General features: G+C 41.3%; 1 protein-coding gene across 1 annotated transcript in view; it reads left to right on the top strand.

Moving 5' to 3' along the window:
* Window positions 1-18,678, top strand: part of chrnb3a (cholinergic receptor nicotinic beta 3 subunit a) — a 138,816-nt gene extending 120,138 nt beyond the window's left edge. Inside the window, exons 6-7 of the mRNA XM_069924175.1 lie at window positions 12,279-12,376; window positions 17,925-18,678. Coding sequence (XP_069780276.1) covers window positions 12,279-12,376; window positions 17,925-18,678 — 852 coding nt within the window. The remainder of the gene's footprint in view (window positions 1-12,278; window positions 12,377-17,924) is intronic.
* The last annotated feature ends 3,108 nt before the right edge of the window (window positions 18,679-21,786 follow it).

A 21,786-nucleotide genomic window follows, 5' to 3' on the forward strand; every position in this document is an offset into this window, starting at 1 on the left:
GCAAGTTTGCTGATTACACAAATATAGGAGGTTTTGTGGACAGTGAGAAAAATTTTCAAAGCTTGCAGAGGGATTTGGACCAACTTGGAGAATAGGCAGATGGAGTTTAATACAGACAAGTATGAGGTGTTCCATTTTGGAAGGGCAAACCAAGGTAGGACATGTACAGTAAATGTTAGGGCACTGAGTGCTGAAGAGCAGAGGTGGTGTCATATGTGGACAGGGTTGTAAAGAAAGCTTTCAGTATCTTAACCTATATAAATCAAAGTATTGTATTTTGGAGTTGGGATATTATGTTGAAGTTGTTTAAGACATTGGTGAGGCCAAATTTGGAATATTATGTGCAGTTCTGGCTGCCTAACTACAGGAAGGATATCAAAAAGATTGAAAGAGTGCAGAGAAGATTTACTAGGATGTTGCTGGGTCTTCAGGAGTTGAGTTACAGGGAAAGATTAAACAGGTTAGGATTTTGTTCCTTGGAACATAGAAGAATGAGGGGAGATTTGATGGAGGTCTACAAGATTGAGAGGTATAGACAGTGGATGCAAGTAGACTTTTTCCACTTAAATTGGGAGATATAAATATGAGAGGTCATAGTTTTAAAATGAAAGGCAAAAGGTTTAGGGGGAAATATTAGGGGAAAGTTCTCCACCATGTGGTGGGTGTGTGGAATGAGTTGCCATCTGATGTGAAAGTGGGCTTGCTCTTGTTTTAATAATGGATAGATACATGGCTGAGAGAGATCTGGAGAGTTATGGAATGGGAGCAGCTCAATGGGTCTAGTGGAATTATGGTTGGCACAACTAGAAGGGCCGAATGGCCTGTTTTCTGTCCTGTAGCATTCTGTGATTCTAGGTTTAGTATCATCTGATCATTACATTGGGTTGTACGATGTTTCTCTAAACAATGGGGCACTTAAAAACACAATGTGCACTAAATAATGATCGACGTATAAATGTTTAGGATGATTTTTATGGTAGCATGAGGCAACTCATCAGTCTCTCTGCCTGTGGGAAGAAGTTATTTCCCAGCCTGGCAGTCCTAATTTGGATGCTTCTGTACCACTTCCTTGTTGGTAGTAGATTGAAGATAATGTGTTGGATGGAAAGGGTCTTCTCTGAGGAAAGAGAGACATCAGCGATCCTCTCAGGTGTTTTGATGATCCTCTGAATTGAGTTCCAGTCTGATGCTTTGCAGCTAACATACCCACACAATGATGCAGCAAGAGCGGACTCTCTCATTTGTGCTCCTGCAAAAAGTTTTCAAGATGGGAATTGCCAGCCTTGCCCTCCTCACCAGGCAATTCTACACCTTCCTTACTAATGAGGTGTTGAGAGTCCAGGATAGGGTGTCCTTTGTACGCATGCCAAGGACCTTTGTGGCCTCTATGATGGAGCCATTGATGTGCAGTGGAGAAAGGTCAACCTTGTCCACCTGAAGTCCATATCACCTCCTTTGTCTTATTCACATTGAGAATTGGTTTGTTTTTCTCATTTAATTTTGAGTTTTCAACCTCCTCTCTATAATGCAACTCATCATTGTTGCTGATGAGGCCAACTACTGTTGAGTTGTCAGCAACTTTGAAGATTTGGTTGGACCTGAATCTGGCAGTGGAGTTGAATCAGCAGCCTTGTGTTATCCTTCTGTTACTTGAAGGGATTTCATCAGGCCCATTGGAAATGTCTAGTGACAATCCACACCATTCATTCTTTTATTGCATGAATCATTCTTTAATGAATGGAGGAGGAGGCAAGGGAAGTACTCAGACATAATTGGATGAGATCAGTGAACGCTTTGAAAATCACTGAGTTGATCAGCTAGAAAATGCAGCTTTATCGGTCAAACCACGTAGCTAATGCAGGCAGCCTAACATGTATGATTATCTTGATTAGTTTCTAAACAAACATCAGAAAGTTGTCCACGTGCTTGCAATACACAAATGTGTTGGAGAAGCTCAGCAAATTGCACAGTATCTATTGGAAGTAAAGGGTAACTATATGCTCAGGCCTGAGCACTTCGTCAAAGCATGGGGAATAAACAGACAGGTGCCTGAATAAAAAGAGATTGGGGGGAGGTGCAAGGAGGGAGAAGAGGGGGCAAGAATAAGGGGTCAGGTGAATATAGGTGGGGGATTAAAAAAGAAAAAAATCTGAGAAGTGATCAGGGTGGAGGGTTGTTCTCTGATAGGAGACAGAAGGGGGTGGGGAAAGGAGACAGGAAAGAGACATTGGGGAGGGGGAGAGGTTTCATGGAAATTGGAGAGAAGTTTCTATTAATGCTATCTGTTTAGAGAGTGTCCAGACAGTAAATTGTTCCTTCAATTTACAGGTAGCTTTGGTTTAGCAATGCAAAAGTTCATGGATAAACATGTATTACGCATGTAGAATTAAAATAGCTGGTCACTGGGAGATTCTTCCTAATGCAGTAGACAGAGCAAAGGTGCTCAACTAAACTAACTCAGGGTCTGCATCCAGTCTCAAGGTAGAGAAGGCTACATGGTGAGCAGTAAATGACCACTGCAGATTTACAAGTGAAGTGTTGCTTCACCTGGAAGGACTGTTTGGGGCCCTGAATGGTAGTGAGGGAGGAGATGTGAGGCAAAGGCAGAATTTTTTGTTTTCCCAGGAGTAGGTATGGGCAACGAGGTATGGGCAGCAAGGATGTTTACTTCCTATAGATGCTGCATGACCTGCTCTGATTCTCCACCACATTTCGGTATTGCACTTGACCACAGTATCTGCAGCTTTTCTTTATATTTATGTCCACTTGCTCTCCACTTTGAATGTGAATAATATCATCTACCATTTTGATCTTGACCATTTTTTCCCCCAAAGCAAAAGAATAAATACAGCAATTCTGCTGTTTATTCGCAAAAATATTTTCATAGTGAATTACTTTTGAAAATTCAGACAGTAAATCAATTATTCCTTTAATTTTAGTACTTGTGGTTGAGCACTGAATGGGTCAGTTGATCTGATTTTACAATTTTTTGATTGGCTGGAGATCAAAAAATAATAATCCCAACTTGCAAATGGACACATGTGACAGCTGTGTCCCTCAGCAATGTCCTTGACTTTGTTTGACCAATTATTAATATACAAGCAGCAAGACACTACTTTGCATTAACTATTTACCTGAATCACCTTTCAGTTTAATTTGTCATTGTTCCATAATTTACAAATATTTGACTTGACACTTCAATGGGGAAAATGCCTTTAAATATTTAATAATCTCTTGATCTTTAAGTGTTGAGCATTTAGATGATGCAATGGGTGCCAAAGTACTTCAATTGATTATTTTGTCTTTACAACTCTTTAGTCTGTGAAATTGTTAACACGTTCTTTTTCTTTACAAAATATTTTCTTTCCAAATTTTTGTTATTGCCACCTGTATAAATTATGGCTTGGTATTATTAATTAAAAGTTTTTAAGAAAAAAAGTTTTGATTTCTCCCCCCTCTCCACCCACAGTGAAATCCCCAAGATTGAAATATGACTTAGTGTACATAAAGATATACAGTATGTTAAAAGTTAAAGATGCATTACACTTGAAACATATCATTTTATCCAAGTTACCCCACATTCTCAATCAAATTACATTGTACAGTATTAATATTAAAAAACCTAAGCCCATTACCAGGAAAGAAGTTGTTTGTCCAAAAAAAGACAGAATTCTTACTAGAGTAATACATTACCTCATTAGTTAACACTCTGCCTTCATATCAAATCAAAGATTGAATGTAATTCAAAAGGGTCCCCACAGTGTTTGAAAATTTGAATTCAAATCTGAAATTAACCATTCAACATGGCTTTTTTAAACTAGTGGTGCATTCACTTGAAGACCCTTTGAAATTAATATGGTCCTTCCATTTGAATGTTCCTATGCCACAGATGAGAGAACTGCTCCTTCAATTAAAAAAAAACCTCCGCCTGGTGAACAAAGATGGAGCTCTTTGGCAAGGAGTGAAAATACAAAGTTAACTCTAGGGGCATAGCTTTGACATAACCAACACTCTTTCATTGTAGAGCAAAGTACAAGATCTCATTTGCATATTTTGCATTAAATTATCATCAATAAAGTCACAAGGACTTACATAAGATGTGCCACGACACATACTAATAATAACTGGACTGAACACCAACTAATCCATTCTGTTATATCCATCTACCTGATCTTAACACATTAGCATCATCAGGAATATCACAGCAAGAATAACTTGGTCTCAGATTTGTTCAACGGAAGCTTTTTCTGATTAGGTTAAGATTACCTGACGACCTCAATAAGCAAGAGCTGCAGGATATTTATAATAAAATATAATGCTGGAGAAACTCAGCAGGACAAACAGTCTATTATATTAGCAAAACTACATAACTGATGTATCATTCACAGGCACTGTGAATGATGTAAAACACAAAAAGGCTGGAGGAATTCGATAGGTCTCAGTGTCCATAGGAGGTAAAGATATAACCAACGTTTGGTCTTAATTCATCCTATGAATAATTTTGGTATTTGGTAATTTGGTTTTTTTTCCTTTCTAAGTGAATCTTCTTCCATATATTGAGTAAATGATGCAATACTGGTGAGCTTTTATATTGTACCAGGTTTTCATCCCACTTATAAAGTATATGTTCCGGTACCTTCTCCCCTATTTTATCTAGCTCTATCTTAGACCAATCTGATTTTTCCCTCATCTTATAAAAATCTGACAAGTACCTTAATTGTGCTATTCTATAATAATTTTTAAAGTTTTGTACCTGCAAACCAACTTGGTTGTACCTCTCTTACTTTATCTAACATTATCCTCAGTTTCCCCACCCCCCCTTCCATAAAAATTTCCTTATTATTCTCTTTAGTTCATTAAAGAATTTCTCTGTTAAGGGAATTGAAATAAGTATTGTATCCTTGGGAAGAGATTCATTTTAATGCAATTTACCCTCCCTATCAACATTAACGGTAATTCTTTCCAATGTTCTAAGTCTTCCTGCAATTTCTTTATTAGTGGCTGATAATTTAATTTGTACAAGTGGCTTAAATTATTAACTAACCTAATACCTAGATATTGGATTGCTCATGTTTGCCATTTAAATGGTGATTCTTTTTTAAATTCTGTATAATCCGCATTACTCATTTGCATCACTTCACTTTTATTTGCTTTGATCTTGTACCCCGATATTTCTCCATATTCCTTCAATTTCTTATGTAGTTCTTTTATTGATATTTCTGGTTCTGTTAAGTATACTATGATGTCATCTGCAAATAAATTGATTTTATATTCCTCCTTTATTTTTATCCCTTTTTATGTTCTGTTCTTATCAGTTCTGCCAATGGTTCTATTTGTAAAGCGAACAGTGAGGGAGATGATGGACATCCCTGCCTAGTTGACCTACTTAATTTAAATTGGTTCGATACATATCCATTTACTGTTACCTTCACCAATGGTCCATTATATAATGCTTTAATCCAATTAATATATTTTTCTGGTAGATTGAACCTTTGTAATACTTTGAATAAATAATTCAATTCTACCCTGTCAAAGGCTTTTTCTTTGTCTAAAGTAACAGCCACTGTTGGCTTCTTAATTCCTTGAACTGCATGAATTAGATTAATAAATTTACAGACATTATCTGCTGTTCATCTTTTCTTAATAAATCCAGTTTGATCTAATTTTACTATTTTTGGTACACAGTCGGCCAATTGTTTTCTAATAATCCCCTTTACAAAAGATAACCTTTCTTTTAGACAATGGGAGAGAAAAGGAATTAAAAGAATAGAAAATTGTTTTTTGGGAAATAATTTATTATCATTTGAGCAAATGAAGTACAAATATGGAATAACTCACGGTACAATGTTTGCATACCATCAACTGAAAGCCTACTTAAAGGATAAATTGTGAAACAGACTGAGATTACTAGAAGGAAGCAGCTTTGAATATGTGATTACATACACAATGATAATTAAAAGATTTATAACGAACATGTACATCAAACTGCAAGAGAAGGAAAATGACGAAATAAGCTAAAAACCCAAACAAAAGTGGGAAAAAAGATTTAAACATAAAGATAAAAAATGAAACATGGGACAAGTTGTGTTCTGGAACTATGAAGAATATAATAGACATAAGGTTATGCATGATACAGTATAATTGGTTACACAGGTATCACACCCCAAAAGTTTAAAAAAAAAATGGGACCCAACATTATCAGAGATGTTTTTTGCTGTAAGAAAGAAATGGGAACAACAGTACATGTAATTTGGGCATGTGAGAAAGTGAGAAAGTGAAAAAGTTTTGGGAAGATCTAAATCGGTATTCAATAAAATCACAAAGAAAATACCAAAAAATCCAGACATGTTTCTTCTAAGTAATATAAGAAGTAAAGAATTAGGCCTCAAACTGGATGAAGCACAAAAAAATTCATTATGAAAGCCTTGGCTGTAGCAAAAAAATGCATAATGTCAACTTGGAAATCAGAAAAGAGCCTGAGAGTACAGCAATGGTACATGGAAATGAATAAATCTATTCCATTGGAAAAAAATAACATATAATTTAAAAAATAAATTCACATTATTTGAACAAATTTGGGAACCGTACATGGAACATAACAGAGAGGGCTTGCCTCGGACCTCCACCCCCTAAAATGATAAGAAGACAAAATTACTTGATCCAGTGTGTAAAAGTAGGTGACACATTTTTCTTGTTTATTTTTCATTGTGTGATGACATTGTTTAATGGTTTTATTGTATTGTATATGTTGAATGTTTATTGGTTTTGGAGGGGGGTGGGAAGGGAGGGGGTAAAAGGGGAGAAAATGACACTGTATATTCAAGAGGGAAATATTTGTGTGTGTATTTTGGTTGATATGGTTCACAGTGTGGAAAAAAAAAGTCATCCTACGAGTGAAAAACAGGCAGGTGCTTGATTTAAAAGGCTGGGGGAGGAGGAAAGAAATGGTGGGGGAGGAGCAGAGGCCAATAGGCAAAAGGCCATATTTGGACATCGATAGGAGGACAGGAAAGGTTGGGGGAGGGAGATGGCTCTGTGAATGCAGAGTTGGAGGAAAGGAGACCAGGGAAAGAAAGAAAGGTGGGAAGGAAAGGAACCAGAGAAGTTGATGTTAATGCCATCTGGTTAGAGGGTGGTGTTCCTCAAATTTGTGAGTGACCTCAGTCTGGCAGTGCATGACTCCATGGATAGACATGTTTGTAAGGGAATGGGATGAAAAATTTAAATGGGTTTCCACTAGGAGATTGCCTCTATTACAGTGGACAGAATGAAGGTGTTCAATAAAATGATTTCCCCCAATCTGTTTACAGATTGAGGTAGAGGAGGTCACAAAGGGTGCATTGGATAGAGTAGATGACCACTGCATATTCATAAGTGGTGTTGTTTCATTTAGAAGGACTCTTTGGAGTCCCAAATGGTGGTGAGGGAGGAGATGTGGGCAAAAGTGCACCATTTCCTTCAGTCACAGGGATAGATACCAAGTGGTTGATTTTTAAATTTAGGCATGCAATATGGTAACAGGCCCTTTTGGTGCACAAGTCCATGCTGCCCAATTGACTGACACCCTTGGTACGTTTTGAATGGCAGGGGGCATCCGGAAAACTCGGTAAACCCATGCAGACATGGGGAGAACTTGCAATCTTCTTGCAGACCATGCTAGTTTTGAACCTGGTCACTGGCATTGTAACAGTTTTGCTTTAACCATTACACTAACCATGTTGTCCCATTGATGAGAAGGGAGAAGTGGTCAAGGGAGTTGCGGAGAGAGCAGTCCCTGTGGAGAGAGAAGGGGAAGGGGATGATGTATCTGGTGGTGATATCCACCATAATTAGCACCTGTAGATGGAGTTTTGGCTTCTGTACCAGAAAATATCAGGATTAGTTTGGTGAGAATAACTGAAACATTCATCAGTTAATTAACCCCAAATGAAGCTGAACACTCAAGGTTCAGATTTCGGGTGTTCCTCAGAATAGATGCGAGAAACAACCCCTTAATCATGCATTTGTCTGCCTTGCATGGTGAGTGCTGCAAGGCTATTATGCTGGTTGCAGTAAAGTGTTTGCAGCAATTTTTGCTCCAACAACTCTCATGTGGTCAGAGTGCAAGCTTCTCTCCAAAGAGTGATCGGAATTTTCTCTGTAACCTAATACTGTTCAAGATTGACCATCAATATGCTGTGGAGCAACCAGTGTGACTGATGAGATGTAGACAGGGTCACTGCAGTCTGCAGAATGAAAGGGACTGGACAAGTTGCAATTCATTGTTTATATCCATCTTCTACTACTCAGCACAGATGCCACCCTGAACTCACTGCCTGCAGAAACAATGCAAGTTGGTTTGGAACTGTTGGATCTGCCTCGTGGTTTAATCAACCTCTGGTGGTGGTTTGTGAAATAAAAGGAAAAATAATGAAAATGAATTGTTGGATGGGAAATTCCACTTTGAAGACTGATGTCAGGAAAAGCCTTCAATGCAGACCACAGATATTGAATGAAAAGGATAGAAGATCAATTAACTTGTTAATGACTATTACAGGCAGAGACAGGACTGTCAAATGAATCTCTGCCTCAAACTCTCAATAATCCACCCACTGAAAGCCAAGAATGGAGATTAATTTTTCAAGGGTTGAGAGGCAGTCAACTCCTGCTGGAAGTATTATTTCAAAGAACTTTGTGGTTATGATGCTCTCCTTAACATTAATACATTTGAATGCATCCCACAGCAAATTACAAATCCATTCTTGCCATCATTCCAGACTAATAAGAAGTTGAAATGTCTATATTGCAATTGAAAAATGACAATATGTTCCTGAAAGTTCTAATTTTTTCTGGAGAAGGACTGTAGACTTGAATTTTCAACTCTTTCACATCTGAGATGAGAAGGGGGACCACAATCACTCTAATTATGATAATCTTTATGAAGGGAATAGTCTGATTATGGTAACTGCAGTGGATTCTCCCAGTTATCCACTAAAAGGAAATGTGTTATCAATCTTCCTTGCTTCCTCTCTTCCCCACCCCCCCCCTAAACAAAAACACCTGGAAGCTGAACAGCAAATCGCATTCTGAATTCTGCCCTTTTAGAGGCACAGTAGACAAGATCTTCACCATAGGACAATTCCCAGAGATAGGTAGGAAGGAAGCAACACTATCTTTTACATATGTTCTATTCTCTCACAAATGCCTTTGTTCTCATCAATTGAGAGAGAGAAAGAGAGAGAGTCTGTTGAGGATCTCCTTTTTTTTTCTGCAGAAATTCATCTTCATCTAACTTGCAATCCACAAAAAAAATCATTGCATACAGGCTGGGGTCATGCATTGTCACTTCGATACTTTTCTCAAATTTTCTCTTTGCAATACTGTATTTGCTTCTGATAAGATTCCCTGTGGAGTGGTGAATGCTTCAGTGAATGAGTGGATGATGACTTGGTCTAGTTTTTTGACAGGCATATAAGCAAGTTTCATCTGCATTCTGCAGCCTGATGACAGAGGTTGGCTTGACCTTCCTTTGGAGTGGAGTAAACAGGCCAAACAGTGTCCCATTGGTGATGGTCTCTGTACCAAAATATAAAACTTAATGTGATGAGATGATGAGATTGACCAGGAGATTCAGATGCTAATTCTTCTTTGGCTTGGCTTCGCGGATACAAGAGGATGGATTTTGTATTCAATATCTATGAAACAAAGGTCCTCAGCCAACCTGATACTAATATTTTTTTTTTAAAAAAACCTCCCCTCTACCCTTTGCATCACCCAGGAAGTAATGGACCATTTCTTAAAAGCCAGGACCCATTTCTCATAAAATACAGACTGTATCCTTTGTTTGTCCAAACAAGTGTTTGAAGCTCAAGATCTCAGACTTGCAACTCATGATCTACTGGACAACTATGGCTTATACCTACTATATACTTCTGAGCCAGGTCAGTGCTATCTCAAAGACACTGGAGAGAAAAAAAACAATGCTATTCCTACAAAACTCTAATTCATGGGCAAGATGAGTGAACAAATGCTAACAAATTCCCCCATGTTCACTCCTCTAGTTATAAAGCCCTAGTGATCCTCAATCATTCTGTTTAGCAGAACACGTGGTTTGTATGCCCAGTATTAAACTCCCAAGGCAGACACCATTCATCCCATTCATCTTGAATAATTGTAACATACCTCAGACTGTGGAAAAACTCTGGTCCATGACTGCTTAAAATCAAGAAAGATGGAAAAGATCTGCAAGATTCCCCATCAGTGTGTGCCCTGCATAAATAGCTAGAAGAATATATTGCTTCACAGACTATCACCAGTGCACTGTAAAAGCACCCATTGTCTCTACTGTCTGAGTCTGCAGGTCCTATATTGACCTCATCAACCATCCCAGGACCTACAGAACTGGAAAACAATCCAGAGGAACAACCAAGAATAAATAATTGTGCAAAGGGCAAACTTGTAGGTTACATGCATTTCAACTGCCTGGTAGCTTGAATTGATTTAGACATGATTTTACAAAGAAAATTAAGTATTTTTAAAAAGTCAGATTCCTCATTTTGTGCAAGGCATTGTTTAGTATAATTTAAGGTGGTACATAGAATATGTATTTCCAAACTTAAATTATTTAGTTTTTATGCAGATGTTGATCCACTATGTGAGAAGTGTAAGATTTTTAAGGCTTCATTGATTTGTATGTTTTGGGAGTGTTAAATTTAGGAAAATTTGGGGAAAATATTTTCCAAATTTTATTAATGATTTTTAAGATCAAATAGAACCATGCCTTTTAATTGCTTTGTTTGTTTGTTTTTTTTTTTGTGAACTGGATATACCTCTGACCTCAACCCAAGAGAAAGTTTTGGCTTTGATCATGTTGATAGCCAGACAAGCAATTTTATTGAAATGGAAAGATGACTCTTCACCTACTCATACACAATAGTTACATGATGTAATGTCCTATTTAAACTTGGAGAAAATTAGATATAATATTATAGATAGTAAGTTTAAATTTAACAAGATTTGAGGTCCATTCGTTGAATGTTATTATGATAGGAAGATTTGAGTAATTTGGATGCTCCAGTGATTCTTGGTCTAGTCTCTGAAGGTCACTATTTGATCCATATCTTTGCATCCTTTTCTACAATGTAACCTTGATTAGAGGGAGAGGGTAGATTGGATTTAGTTTTAGGGTTTTCCCTTTTTTCATTTTTGGATTACCTTGTTAAATCATGTTTGTCATAGGGTACATTCTGACTAGCTTAATGATATGATCTTTGTTGAGTCAAAGGAATTGTTCAATGTAGTTTACTTGGTTTCTATCCAGAATTATTTTTAAGAAATATTTTTAAATAAATATGGATAGGCTTTTTGATTTTCATTGACATTAATTTGTGATGTACGTACATATAGATATAGATATACACACATGACCTGGTATTGTATGTTGGATTTTTATGTTGTTAAACTCAATAACAAAATTTAAAAAGAGAACCAGTCAGTTACCCAGTAAATCTCAAGATAGTTCTCAATCTAGTCAGGCAATACAGGAGAACATTTAAAATATGTAAAATAATCATTTTATAGATTTAAATAGTGGAATTTTTGAATAAATAAGCAATTCTCTATTCAGATAAACAATTTGAAAATAGATTTGTACCCTTTAGCTCACTCAAATCCCTGCTGGTTCTCTTGAAATAATGAAGGAGGCATAATTTAACCATCATCAGGAAGTTTGAAATTATTCTTAATGAAGAGTGTGCATTGAGCCAGAAATGAAAGCCAAAGTAATGTCTTGCTTAAACCCTTTAAAAATATTATAAATTTTTTATTCAAAAATTTAAATAGTTTGAAGACTATTAAGGTGACATAATTGGAGCTTGCTGCATACGCCTTAACACTTCACAATGTATCAGCCATGTTGCTTGAATATTTGCTTCTCTTTTCTCTGTTGATCTGAGCCATCTTAGAAATCAACACAAATTTGCTCTGAAATTCTTTCCCAGTTAACTGAACTACACCAGATTTTTCTTCCGAAAATCTGTTCTGTTTGTTGAATTTTGGATTGTCTTCACTGCAAAGATTGTTATTTCTGCCTTCAAAATGCCACCTGTTGTGGTGGCTCACCTCAGTTCTTTGGCATCCAAAGCACCCATCTGGGCCAATGTCACTTCCAGGCTTCATTTATTCAATGTATTCTTGATCAACCTCTGCACATGTTTCAGACATGTTCCAAACACTGTTATACATCAGTCCATTCTATACTGGTGCCTGTTTTAATTCCACATTTCTTTTTTTTATTTTAGGATGTGGATATTTCTGGCACAGCCAACAATTATTGCCCATCCATAAAAGCCTTGAACCTGATGTTGAATCATCATCTTGAACTGTTGCAATCCTATTGGTAATAATCCTCCCATAGTGATGCTGAGTAGGGACAATGTGGGGAAGTTCCACCATTAATGAAGGGTCGCAATATGCTTCCAAATTGGGATAATAGGGAATGTGCATATGGTTGGGATCCTTGCCCTTTCTGATGTTCGAGTTTGCTGATCAGGAAGTGCTTGAGGGTGATGGTGGAAATGCATTTTATTGATTGTAAGCCTGCAGACATGGAATGGTGGAGGTGGGAAGAAATGATATTTAGGCTGCTGGATGAGGAAACCATCAAGTGGGTGCTTTTGTCCTGGATGGCATTGGGATTAAACTTTAGGCTTCTGTGCCTTTTTTGTCCCCCTGAAGAGAGCAGAGTGAAGAGGGTACAGCCTGGGAGGTGGGTGTACAGCACAGAAACTGGCACTTCAACCCATTTCATCCATGTTGACTGTAGTGCCTATCTGTACTAATCATATTTATCCACAATAGGGTCCAATCCCTGTGCATCTTTCCACTCAGTGTCTGTTCAAGCACTTGGTAATTTTGTCTATCTCTAGAACTCATTTTGAATATTTGTGACCCTTTGCAGGGAAAAAATTTTTTTTTTTTCCAAGTCTTCCTTAAAGTTATCCCCCTCAGATTAAACCCTTGCCCTTCAATTCAAGATTTGCATATCCTGGAAAAAAAAATCATCACTTTGCCTCCGACGTTCCAGTGAATGTAAACTCCGCTTATCCAATGTTTCCTTTATTGCTAGAGTTCTCCATTCCAGGTAATAACCTGGTGGATCTCTCTTGCACTTTGTCTCTTCCTACTATCTCCCTCCTGTAGTGGGATGACCATAACTGTATACAAAATGTGCCGTCTAACTACAGTGTGATTCTTGAGAGCTGTTGTGCTACACTTAAGCAATGTAAAATATTCTCTCAAACATTTGTGCCTTGCAAATGGCTTTGCAATGTTACCAGATGAGTCAGTTGCCATAAACTGATGACGGCATTTAGTTTCTGTCATTTAAATTCTCTCACATCAGTTATTTTCTATTTTCTTGATACATTTTTTAATCCATCGATTAGTCAATGGCACTTTATTGTCTGTCAGAATCTTGGAAAGCCAGGGTCAGGATTCAATGTTTTGTTTTTTCAATGGCCCTCCTTCACAAGAAAGGAATTGATGAGAAGGATTTGTCATCACAAATGGTCTCATCAGTCTTTCAATAAGCTTGTCTCACCAGCCGTTCACAAGAGCTGATCTAATTTGTATCAAACAGAAGGTGTTTCCTCTTCATTAACTACTACTTTATCAAAAAAAATAAGAATACAAATTTGTGAGCCCTGCTCACACAATTATAATGAGCTAATTAGCAGTTTGTTGATGTACTCACAAGACAAGGTGAACATCAAATTCAATGAGCACTTGAACCCAACCAATGGAGAAATTATTCTGAGGAAGGGGCAGCACAATTTTCAGCTTCCGTGTATTAGTTATATCAATGATGCATCATCAAATTCAGTGATCATCTTCATCCAATCCTCTGTCACATTTGCTGGGAAAGCAGAAATCGGCAGACCAATTATCTAATTGTTCAGTGAAATGCCTTGTTTTTTCTGGGTTGAATTTAACAGCAACCCCTGCAATTAAATGGTTATGTGAAATGTAGTAAGCTACTTAATGGGAGCATCAGTCGCATTGCCCACTGGCCCTGATTGTGCATTCAAGGAGAACATGCTAGTCTGATCTTGGCCTTGATACCACTTTTCTCCCATACCTCTTCACTGTAACCTAAAATTTCTGATTGTTGATTCTATTCAATGAAAAATGGAACTCCTCCAAACAAATATTTTTCAAACAAATATTTTTAATCCTATTTCTTGACAACAGAAGAGACCATTCAGTCCACTGGCTTCCAGAGCAATCCCATTATCCCATTCTCTCACTTACTGTATATATCAGAATTTATTATGATATTTGTTTTGTGGTAGCATTATAGAGCGAACATTCATATTATAACCATATTTTGACAATTATTATATATAAAAAAAATTAACAGTGCATGAAAAGTAAGGCAGTGACTTTGATTATTGATTATTCAGGAATCTGATGGCAGCGAGGAAGAAGCTGTGCTTGGGCGTTTGAGTGCTCATCTTTAGACACCTGTACCATTTTCCCCGATGACAGCAGAGTAAAGAGGGCATGGCCTGGGTGGTGGGGGTCTTTTGAGGATAGAGGTAGCATTTTTTAAGACACCATATTTTTGATATTTTTGATGGCGTGGTCTGATGCCCATGATGTCACAGGCTGAGTTGAGATCCTTCTGGAGTTTATTCTTGTCCTGAGATTTGGTGCCTCCATATCAAGCAGTGATGTAACTAGCCAGAATGTTATCCACGGTCCACCTGCAGAAGTTTTTGTAACATACCAAATCTCCTCAGACACCTCACAAAGTATAACTGATGATGAGCTGCCTTTGGGATTCCATCAACATGGAGGCTCCAGGGCATATCCTTGGAAATGTTGACACCCCAGGATTTTGAAGTTCTTGACCCTTTCTGCCACTGACCCCTTGATGAGGACTGGGTTGTGTTTCCCTGACTTCCTCCTGAAGTCCACAATCATCTTGGTTTTGCTAATGTTGAGCGCAAGGTTGTTGGTGTGACGCTGCTCAGAGCTGATCTATCACCCTCTTGTATGCTTCCTCATTGCCGTTTGTGATTCAGCTATCAACTGTGGTGTCATCGGCAAACTTGTAGATAGCATTGGAATTGAGCCTGGCCACACGGTCATGGACGTATAATGACTCAAGCAGTGAGTTAAGCACAGATCCTTGGGGTGCACCTGTGTTGATGATCAGTGAAGAGATCTAATTTGTTTCTAATTTGTACTCACTGGTCTTCCGATGAGAAAGTCAAGGATCTAGTTGAAGAGGGAGGGGAGTACAGAGGCCTAGAGTTTGTAGCTTCTTGATAAGCACTGAGATAATAATGGTATCGAAGGCTGAGCTGTAGTTGATGAAGAGCACCTGTATGAATTGCTGTTTGAGGTGATCCAGAGCTGAGTGGAGAGCCAACGATATTGCATCTGCTGTGGAGTGATTGTGACAATAGGTGAATTACAATGGGTCCAGATCTTAGGTACTTGTTAATTCTGGCCTTGACTAGCCTCTTAAAACATTTCATCACAGTCGAAGTTAGTGCAACTGGGTGGTAGTCATTTAGGCAACTTGCGCTACTCTTCTTGGGTACTGGGATGATTGATGCCCATTTGAAGCAGGTGGGCACCACTGACTGCTGCAATGAGAGTTTGAAAATGTCTGTGAATGCTCCAGCTAGTTGGTTGGTGCAGATCTTCAGTACACTGCAAAATACACCATCAGGGCCTAGTGGCTTGTGAGGGTTCAACCTCTTGAATGATGTTCTGATGTCGCCCTCAGAGACTGATATCATAGGGTCCTGGCCTTTTCAGGAATTCTGGTAGGCACTTTTTGGTGGTTCTTCTCAAAGTGGGTATAGAAGGTGTGAAGCATCACAGCTATCTAGTGTTCATTGTAGTCTGTAATGGCCTGCACTCCCCACCATAGCCGGCGTGTATTCGTCTCTGTCTCTAGCTTCCTCCAGAATTGCCACTTTGCTTCAGGGAAGGCCTTCCGCAAGTTGTACCTAGACTTGTAAAGATCCTGATCCCTAGCCTAAAACCCCATTGTTCTCACCCTCAGCAGGTTGCAAATTTTCTAATTCATCCAGGGCTTCTGGTTGGGGAAAACCCTGTACAGTATTCACACTTGGGCACACACTCATCCACTCAGGTCTTGATGAAGTTGGTGACACCTGTTGCATATTCATTAAAGTCTGTGGATGAGTAGTAGTATATATTCCAGTCCACTGATTCAAAGCAGTCCTGCAGCACTTCTCCGCCTCATCGTCTTCACCATTGGTGCTGTGGTCTTCAGTCTCTGCTTGTACACCGGGTGATCAGACTTGCCAAAGTGTGGTCGTGGTATGGCTCAGTATGCCGTAGTTCCCATGGTGTTTAACTGGTCTGTGTGCTGTCTCTTTAATTCCCACCTGATGTTTAAATGTGCTGAGCGTCTGCTGTCTGTGACTCCCGCAGAGTTTGAATGGCCTGGTCGTGGGCAGTTTCAAATTCCCATGGTGTAGTTTTGTACTTGTGTGAGCTGTTTAAAAGTTCTGTAGTGGTGGTGTTGTACTCGCCTGAGCACCAGCCGTTTTGAGGTCCTGCTTCCCAATGGACTAATCGAACCATAAAAATGTCACCCCAAAACCAGGGGTCATCTTGTACCAGGTATAAAATCTGGACCTTGATATCCTATGGCTTAGTGTGTCCCCTGTGATGATGGAGAACAACATAAAACACACGCTCAACTCCTACAGTCCTACCACAGAATATTTTTCTACTGAAACTCTGTTTGGGAAGCTGGATTAATAGTAAATGTTTTTTGAATATTTTATTTTTCCATTTTCTAAAGATTGTATGAATATATTTAAACTTTTATACACATCGAATATATTAAATGTTTCCCCCATACAAAAATATAACCATGCACTGTCAGAGCTCTTTTTCCATAATTTTTATATATATACTTTACTGGGTCAAATTTATAATTGGGCCCCTACATAATCCAACTATGGTTACCATATCTTAATGAATGTATTATGGCGGTGCACTCTCTCATGGCAAACTGGCCTCACGTGTAAAGTCACATGGCGGGGGAGCCATGGGAAGATGGCGCTGTCAGGGGTTCTTTCTGACTCAAACCTCCCTCTCAGCACACACCTCGAACAGCAGTTATGACATCTCCATGCATGAGGTGACTGAGCCAGCGCTGCCCTTAAAGGGGCACACACTAAATTCAAATAAACAGTCATTAACGACCCTCACCGTGGTGGATTTGCTTTCTTCAGCTGTGCAGTGTGCTACAGTGGTGACCCTGACGAGCTCAGATGCCTTTCTGGACTCAGACATGGATTTGACTGAGATAACGCCATGGCAATCAAGCTTACCCCCTTCTGGACCCATTGCCCGCAGATGTGGTTTGGGCAGGCAGAAGCATAATTCCACCTTAGAAACATCTCAGCAGACCCCATGATGTTCTACCACGTCATGAGCGCGCTGGATCAAGACACAGCAGCCAGAATGGACGACCTCATCCATCATCCTCTGGCTGAGGGTACAACTTGCTCCTGGGGACTTTTGGCCTCCTTCTCCCCCCCCCCCACCCCCAGCAACGGGCTTCCAGTCTCTTGCATCTGGATGGGCTTGGGGACAACAGCCCATCAGCATTAATGGTTGAAATGCTGGCCCTGGTGGAGAATCATAAGCCTCTTTTCCTTTTCTGCCACATTTTCCTCGAACAAATGCCAGAGGATATCCAGCTGCTCCAGCAGATGAGGATTTCGCAGACCCACATAAGGTCGCAGCCCAAGTGCATGCCCTTAGGCGCATGAAGAGGGAGCATGAGGCAGCTCAACCAGGTTTCAAGACTAGGAACTAGTCAACCGCAAGCCACCCCCAAGCACAAGCTAGAAGAGAGCCTTTCGACCTGGTGCTTTTATCACCAGCGCTGGGGAGTGCAAGGCCGTAAGTGCCACCAACCCTGCAGCTTCCAGAGAAACAACCAGGCCAGCCGTCGTTGATGGTTGCAATGGCTGGCCATGTGAACAGCTTCCTTGGTCACTGAAAAATCCACCAGCCGATGTTTCCTGGTGGACACTGGCCGAGTTGAGCATCCTCCCCCCTACAGCACTGGAGACTCTCATCCAATCTCCCAGTCCAACCCTGCGGGCAGCCAATGGTTCCACCGTCAAGACCTACAGCATCCACAGGGCGCAGATCCAGATCGGCAAAGAAAAATTTAACTGGAGGTTCATGTTGGCCTCAGTGAGCACCGCGCTGTTGGGGGCCGACTTTCTGAGGGCTCAAAGCTTGCTGGTTGACGTGAAGAGCAAGAGGCTGGTTAATGCCCGCTCTTTCCATTCTGTAGTTTTGGACGTGGTGGATATAGTCGGGTCCAAGATCGCTGCCAGAAATCAGTACACCGATATACTCCATGAATTCCCTGCCATCTTGGAACCACGCTTCAATACCGCTTTCCCCGACACTGAGTTTTCCACCACATCACCATGTAAGGCCCCCCATTGCATGCTAAGCCCAGAGAGCTGTCACCCAAAAAACTACAGCAGGCAAAGGAGGAGTTTTCAAGGCTCCAAGAGTTGGGGATCATCCGGCATTCAGACAGTGCTTGGGCATCACCACTCCACGTGGTCCCCAAGTTGTCTGGGGGCTGGAGACCCTGAGGAGACTGCCAATGGCTGAACGATGCCACAACCCCTGACAGGTACCCAGTTCCCCACATACAAGATTTCTCAGCCAACTTCCACAACGCGCAGCTCTTTTCCAAGGTGCGGGGATATCACTAGATCCTAGTGCACCCGACGATGTGGGAAAGACAATAATCATCAACCCATTCGGCCTTTTCGAGTTCCTCTGGATGCCTTTCTTGTTAAAGAATGCAGCCCAAACACTCTAGCGCCTCATGGACGCAGTGGGTAGGGACTTGGACGTGTGTTCATCTACTTGGATGATATCCTTATCACCAGTCGCAACTGCAAAGAACACAAGGCCCATCTTCGCACCCTGTTTGCCCAGCTGGCGGAGTTCATCCTCACGGTCACCATGACCAAATGCCAGTTTGGCAAGCAGTCACTGCAGTTCCTGGGGCACACCATCTCGGTGGCTGGGGCTGCTCGGGCACCAGAGAAGGTGGCAGCCATCCAACATTGCCCCAAACCATCCACCCTCAAAGGCCTACAAGAGTTCATAGGGATAGTGAATTTTTACGATTGGTTCATCTCCAGTGCTGCCTGTACCATGCGCCCACTGTTTGCACTCATTGCCGAGAAGAAAGAGGTGGAATAAACTCTTACAGCAAAGAAAGAAGTCCTCGCCAGTGCGACGTTGCTTGTGCACCCACACCTGGAGGAACGCACGGTGAACGCTTCAGCTACAGCGGTTGGGGGGAGTTCTGGAGCAATGGCTCGATGGACAATGATGCTCGCTGGCCTTTTTCAGTAAAACAGCTGCGCTTGCCAGAGCTCAAGTACAGCGTGTTTGATTGGGAGCTGCTGGCGCTGTACTTGGCCATCTGCCATTTCCACTATTTACTGAAGGGCAGATTCTTCACAAACCACAGGCCCCTCACCCAGGCACTCACCATGGCAAAGAACCTGTGGTCAGCCAGACAACAGCGCCACCTCTCTTACATGTCAGAATTCACTACTGACATCCAGCACATGGCAGGAAAGGTCAACGTGGTAGCGGACGCACTCTTGCGCCCATCAATCAATACACTAGCCCCCAGCCTTGACTATACACAGCTATGTCAGGCCCAACTGCATGACGCAGAGACGAGCCCTTCGGACTGTCATTTCGGGCCTTGACCTCAAGGACATCCTGTTGCTCAACAGCCAGGACGCGCTGCTCTGCGACGTCTCTACAGGCCCATCATGCCCGGTAGTACTGCCGTAGTGGAGAGTGAGAGTCTTTAGCCTAATCCATGACCTCGCTCATCCCTCGTTGAAGATGACCATGTGGATGGTCACAGAGAGATTCGTGTGGCATGGGCTCAAGGAGGTGGCAAAGTTGGTTAGGAACTGCACCAGGTGCCAGGCCACCAAAATCCACAGACACATGCAGGCCCCAATCCAACGCTTCGACTAGTCAGCGTGGAGGTTCCAGCACATCCACATTGATGTCATCGGCCCCTTGCCGGTGTCCAGGGAGGCATGCTACCTCTTTACGATACTGAACTGAGCCACGAGATGGCCCGAGGCCATCCCGATCAGAGAAGCTTTGGCGGAGACGTGTGTTAGGATCCTGGTCAGTCAGTGGATCGCCTGTTTTGGTGTGCCAACGCATGTCACCAGTGACAAGGGTTCCCAGTTTACCTCCACGCTACGGGCCCAGCTGGTGAGGCTCTTGGTGGTTAAACTCCTCCACACTACGGCCTACCACCCACAATCCAACTGTTTGGATGAGATGTTTCATCGGCACCTAAAGTCCACCCTCATGGCCCGACTCACCAGCCTGAACTGAGCAGACAAACTGGCTTGGGTCCTCCTTGGAATCAGGATGGCACCCAAGGAGGACCTGCAAGCCTCGTCGGTGGAATGGTATATGGCACACCACTTTCCCTGCCCGGCGAGTTCTTCAGCTCAGAAGCCGACACAGTACCCGAGGATGCGAACCTGCTGGCAGATCTCTGCAGGAAACTGGCCTCACTGGCCCCTCCACTCCCATCATGCCACGGCACCCGGCCATCCCACCGCCCCAAGGACCTGGACTTGGCAGAGTTTGTACGTCCAGAGAGGACTGCAGAGGGCACCATTACAGCACCCGTACGAAGGTCCTCTGGCGATCCAGCAGAACTTTCACTCTGAATGTGGGAAGGAAGGAGGAACTTGAAGGTGGCCATTTGGTCTCAGTGCAGATGGCCATGCCCAAGTGGCAGGACGCATAGCCGGTTCTGGGGATGTTGTGTGGCGGCACACTTTCTCATGGCAAACAGGCTCCGCATGTAATGCCACGTGGCGGGTCAGCCATGGCGCCATCAGGGGTTCTTCCTGACTCAAACCTCCCTCTCAGTGGGCACCTCAGCCAGCAATTATGACATCATGTTGCACGTGGAAACTGAACCAGCGCTTCACTTAAAGTGGCATGCGCTAAATTCAAATAAACAGTCATTAACGACCCTCAATGTAGTGACTGTGCTTTCTTCAGCTGCACAGTACGCCACAGTATCATTTATTTTTTTAAAGTTGTATTTTTTTTTCCATGGGTATACAGCTACATAACTCAACAGCCCATGGAGCAATAAATAGGGGAGAATCGGACTTCCAAGTGATTGCTATACACTTGGCTACAGTCAGGGCTGCTTTAACAGCTCTGGGTCGTATGTCAAAGGCACTCCTATTATTCTTGTTAGTGTTTCAACAATATCATGCCAGAATGATCTTGTCTTCACACACAACCATGTAGAATGTAGGAAAGTCCCAATTTCAATGGCACACCTAAAGCATATTTTTGATTTGTGTAGTTTTTGTGGCATGAGATATAGTTGATGTAAGAAATTGCATTGTAATTAAATTGTACCAATCTGTATCTTGTATTTATCATTGATGCCATACTATCCATACACCAATCAGACCAACATTCCTCTGGTATTAAAACACCTAGATTTGACTCCCACCTCTCCCTCAACCTTTGTTTGCCCAGCCTTAGTACTTTCACCTTTGAACAGAATACATCCTAGCTATAAATTTAGGCATATTACCCAGTCAAAGCATCCCCTCCATGTCACTGCTTGAGAGCGGGACCAATGTGGGACCCCACCTCTTTTGCAGAAAAGACTTTAACTGAAGAAAG

This window comes from Narcine bancroftii, chromosome 1 (assembly GCF_036971445.1).
Source record: "Narcine bancroftii isolate sNarBan1 chromosome 1, sNarBan1.hap1, whole genome shotgun sequence".
Taxonomy (NCBI): domain Eukaryota; kingdom Metazoa; phylum Chordata; class Chondrichthyes; order Torpediniformes; family Narcinidae; genus Narcine; species Narcine bancroftii.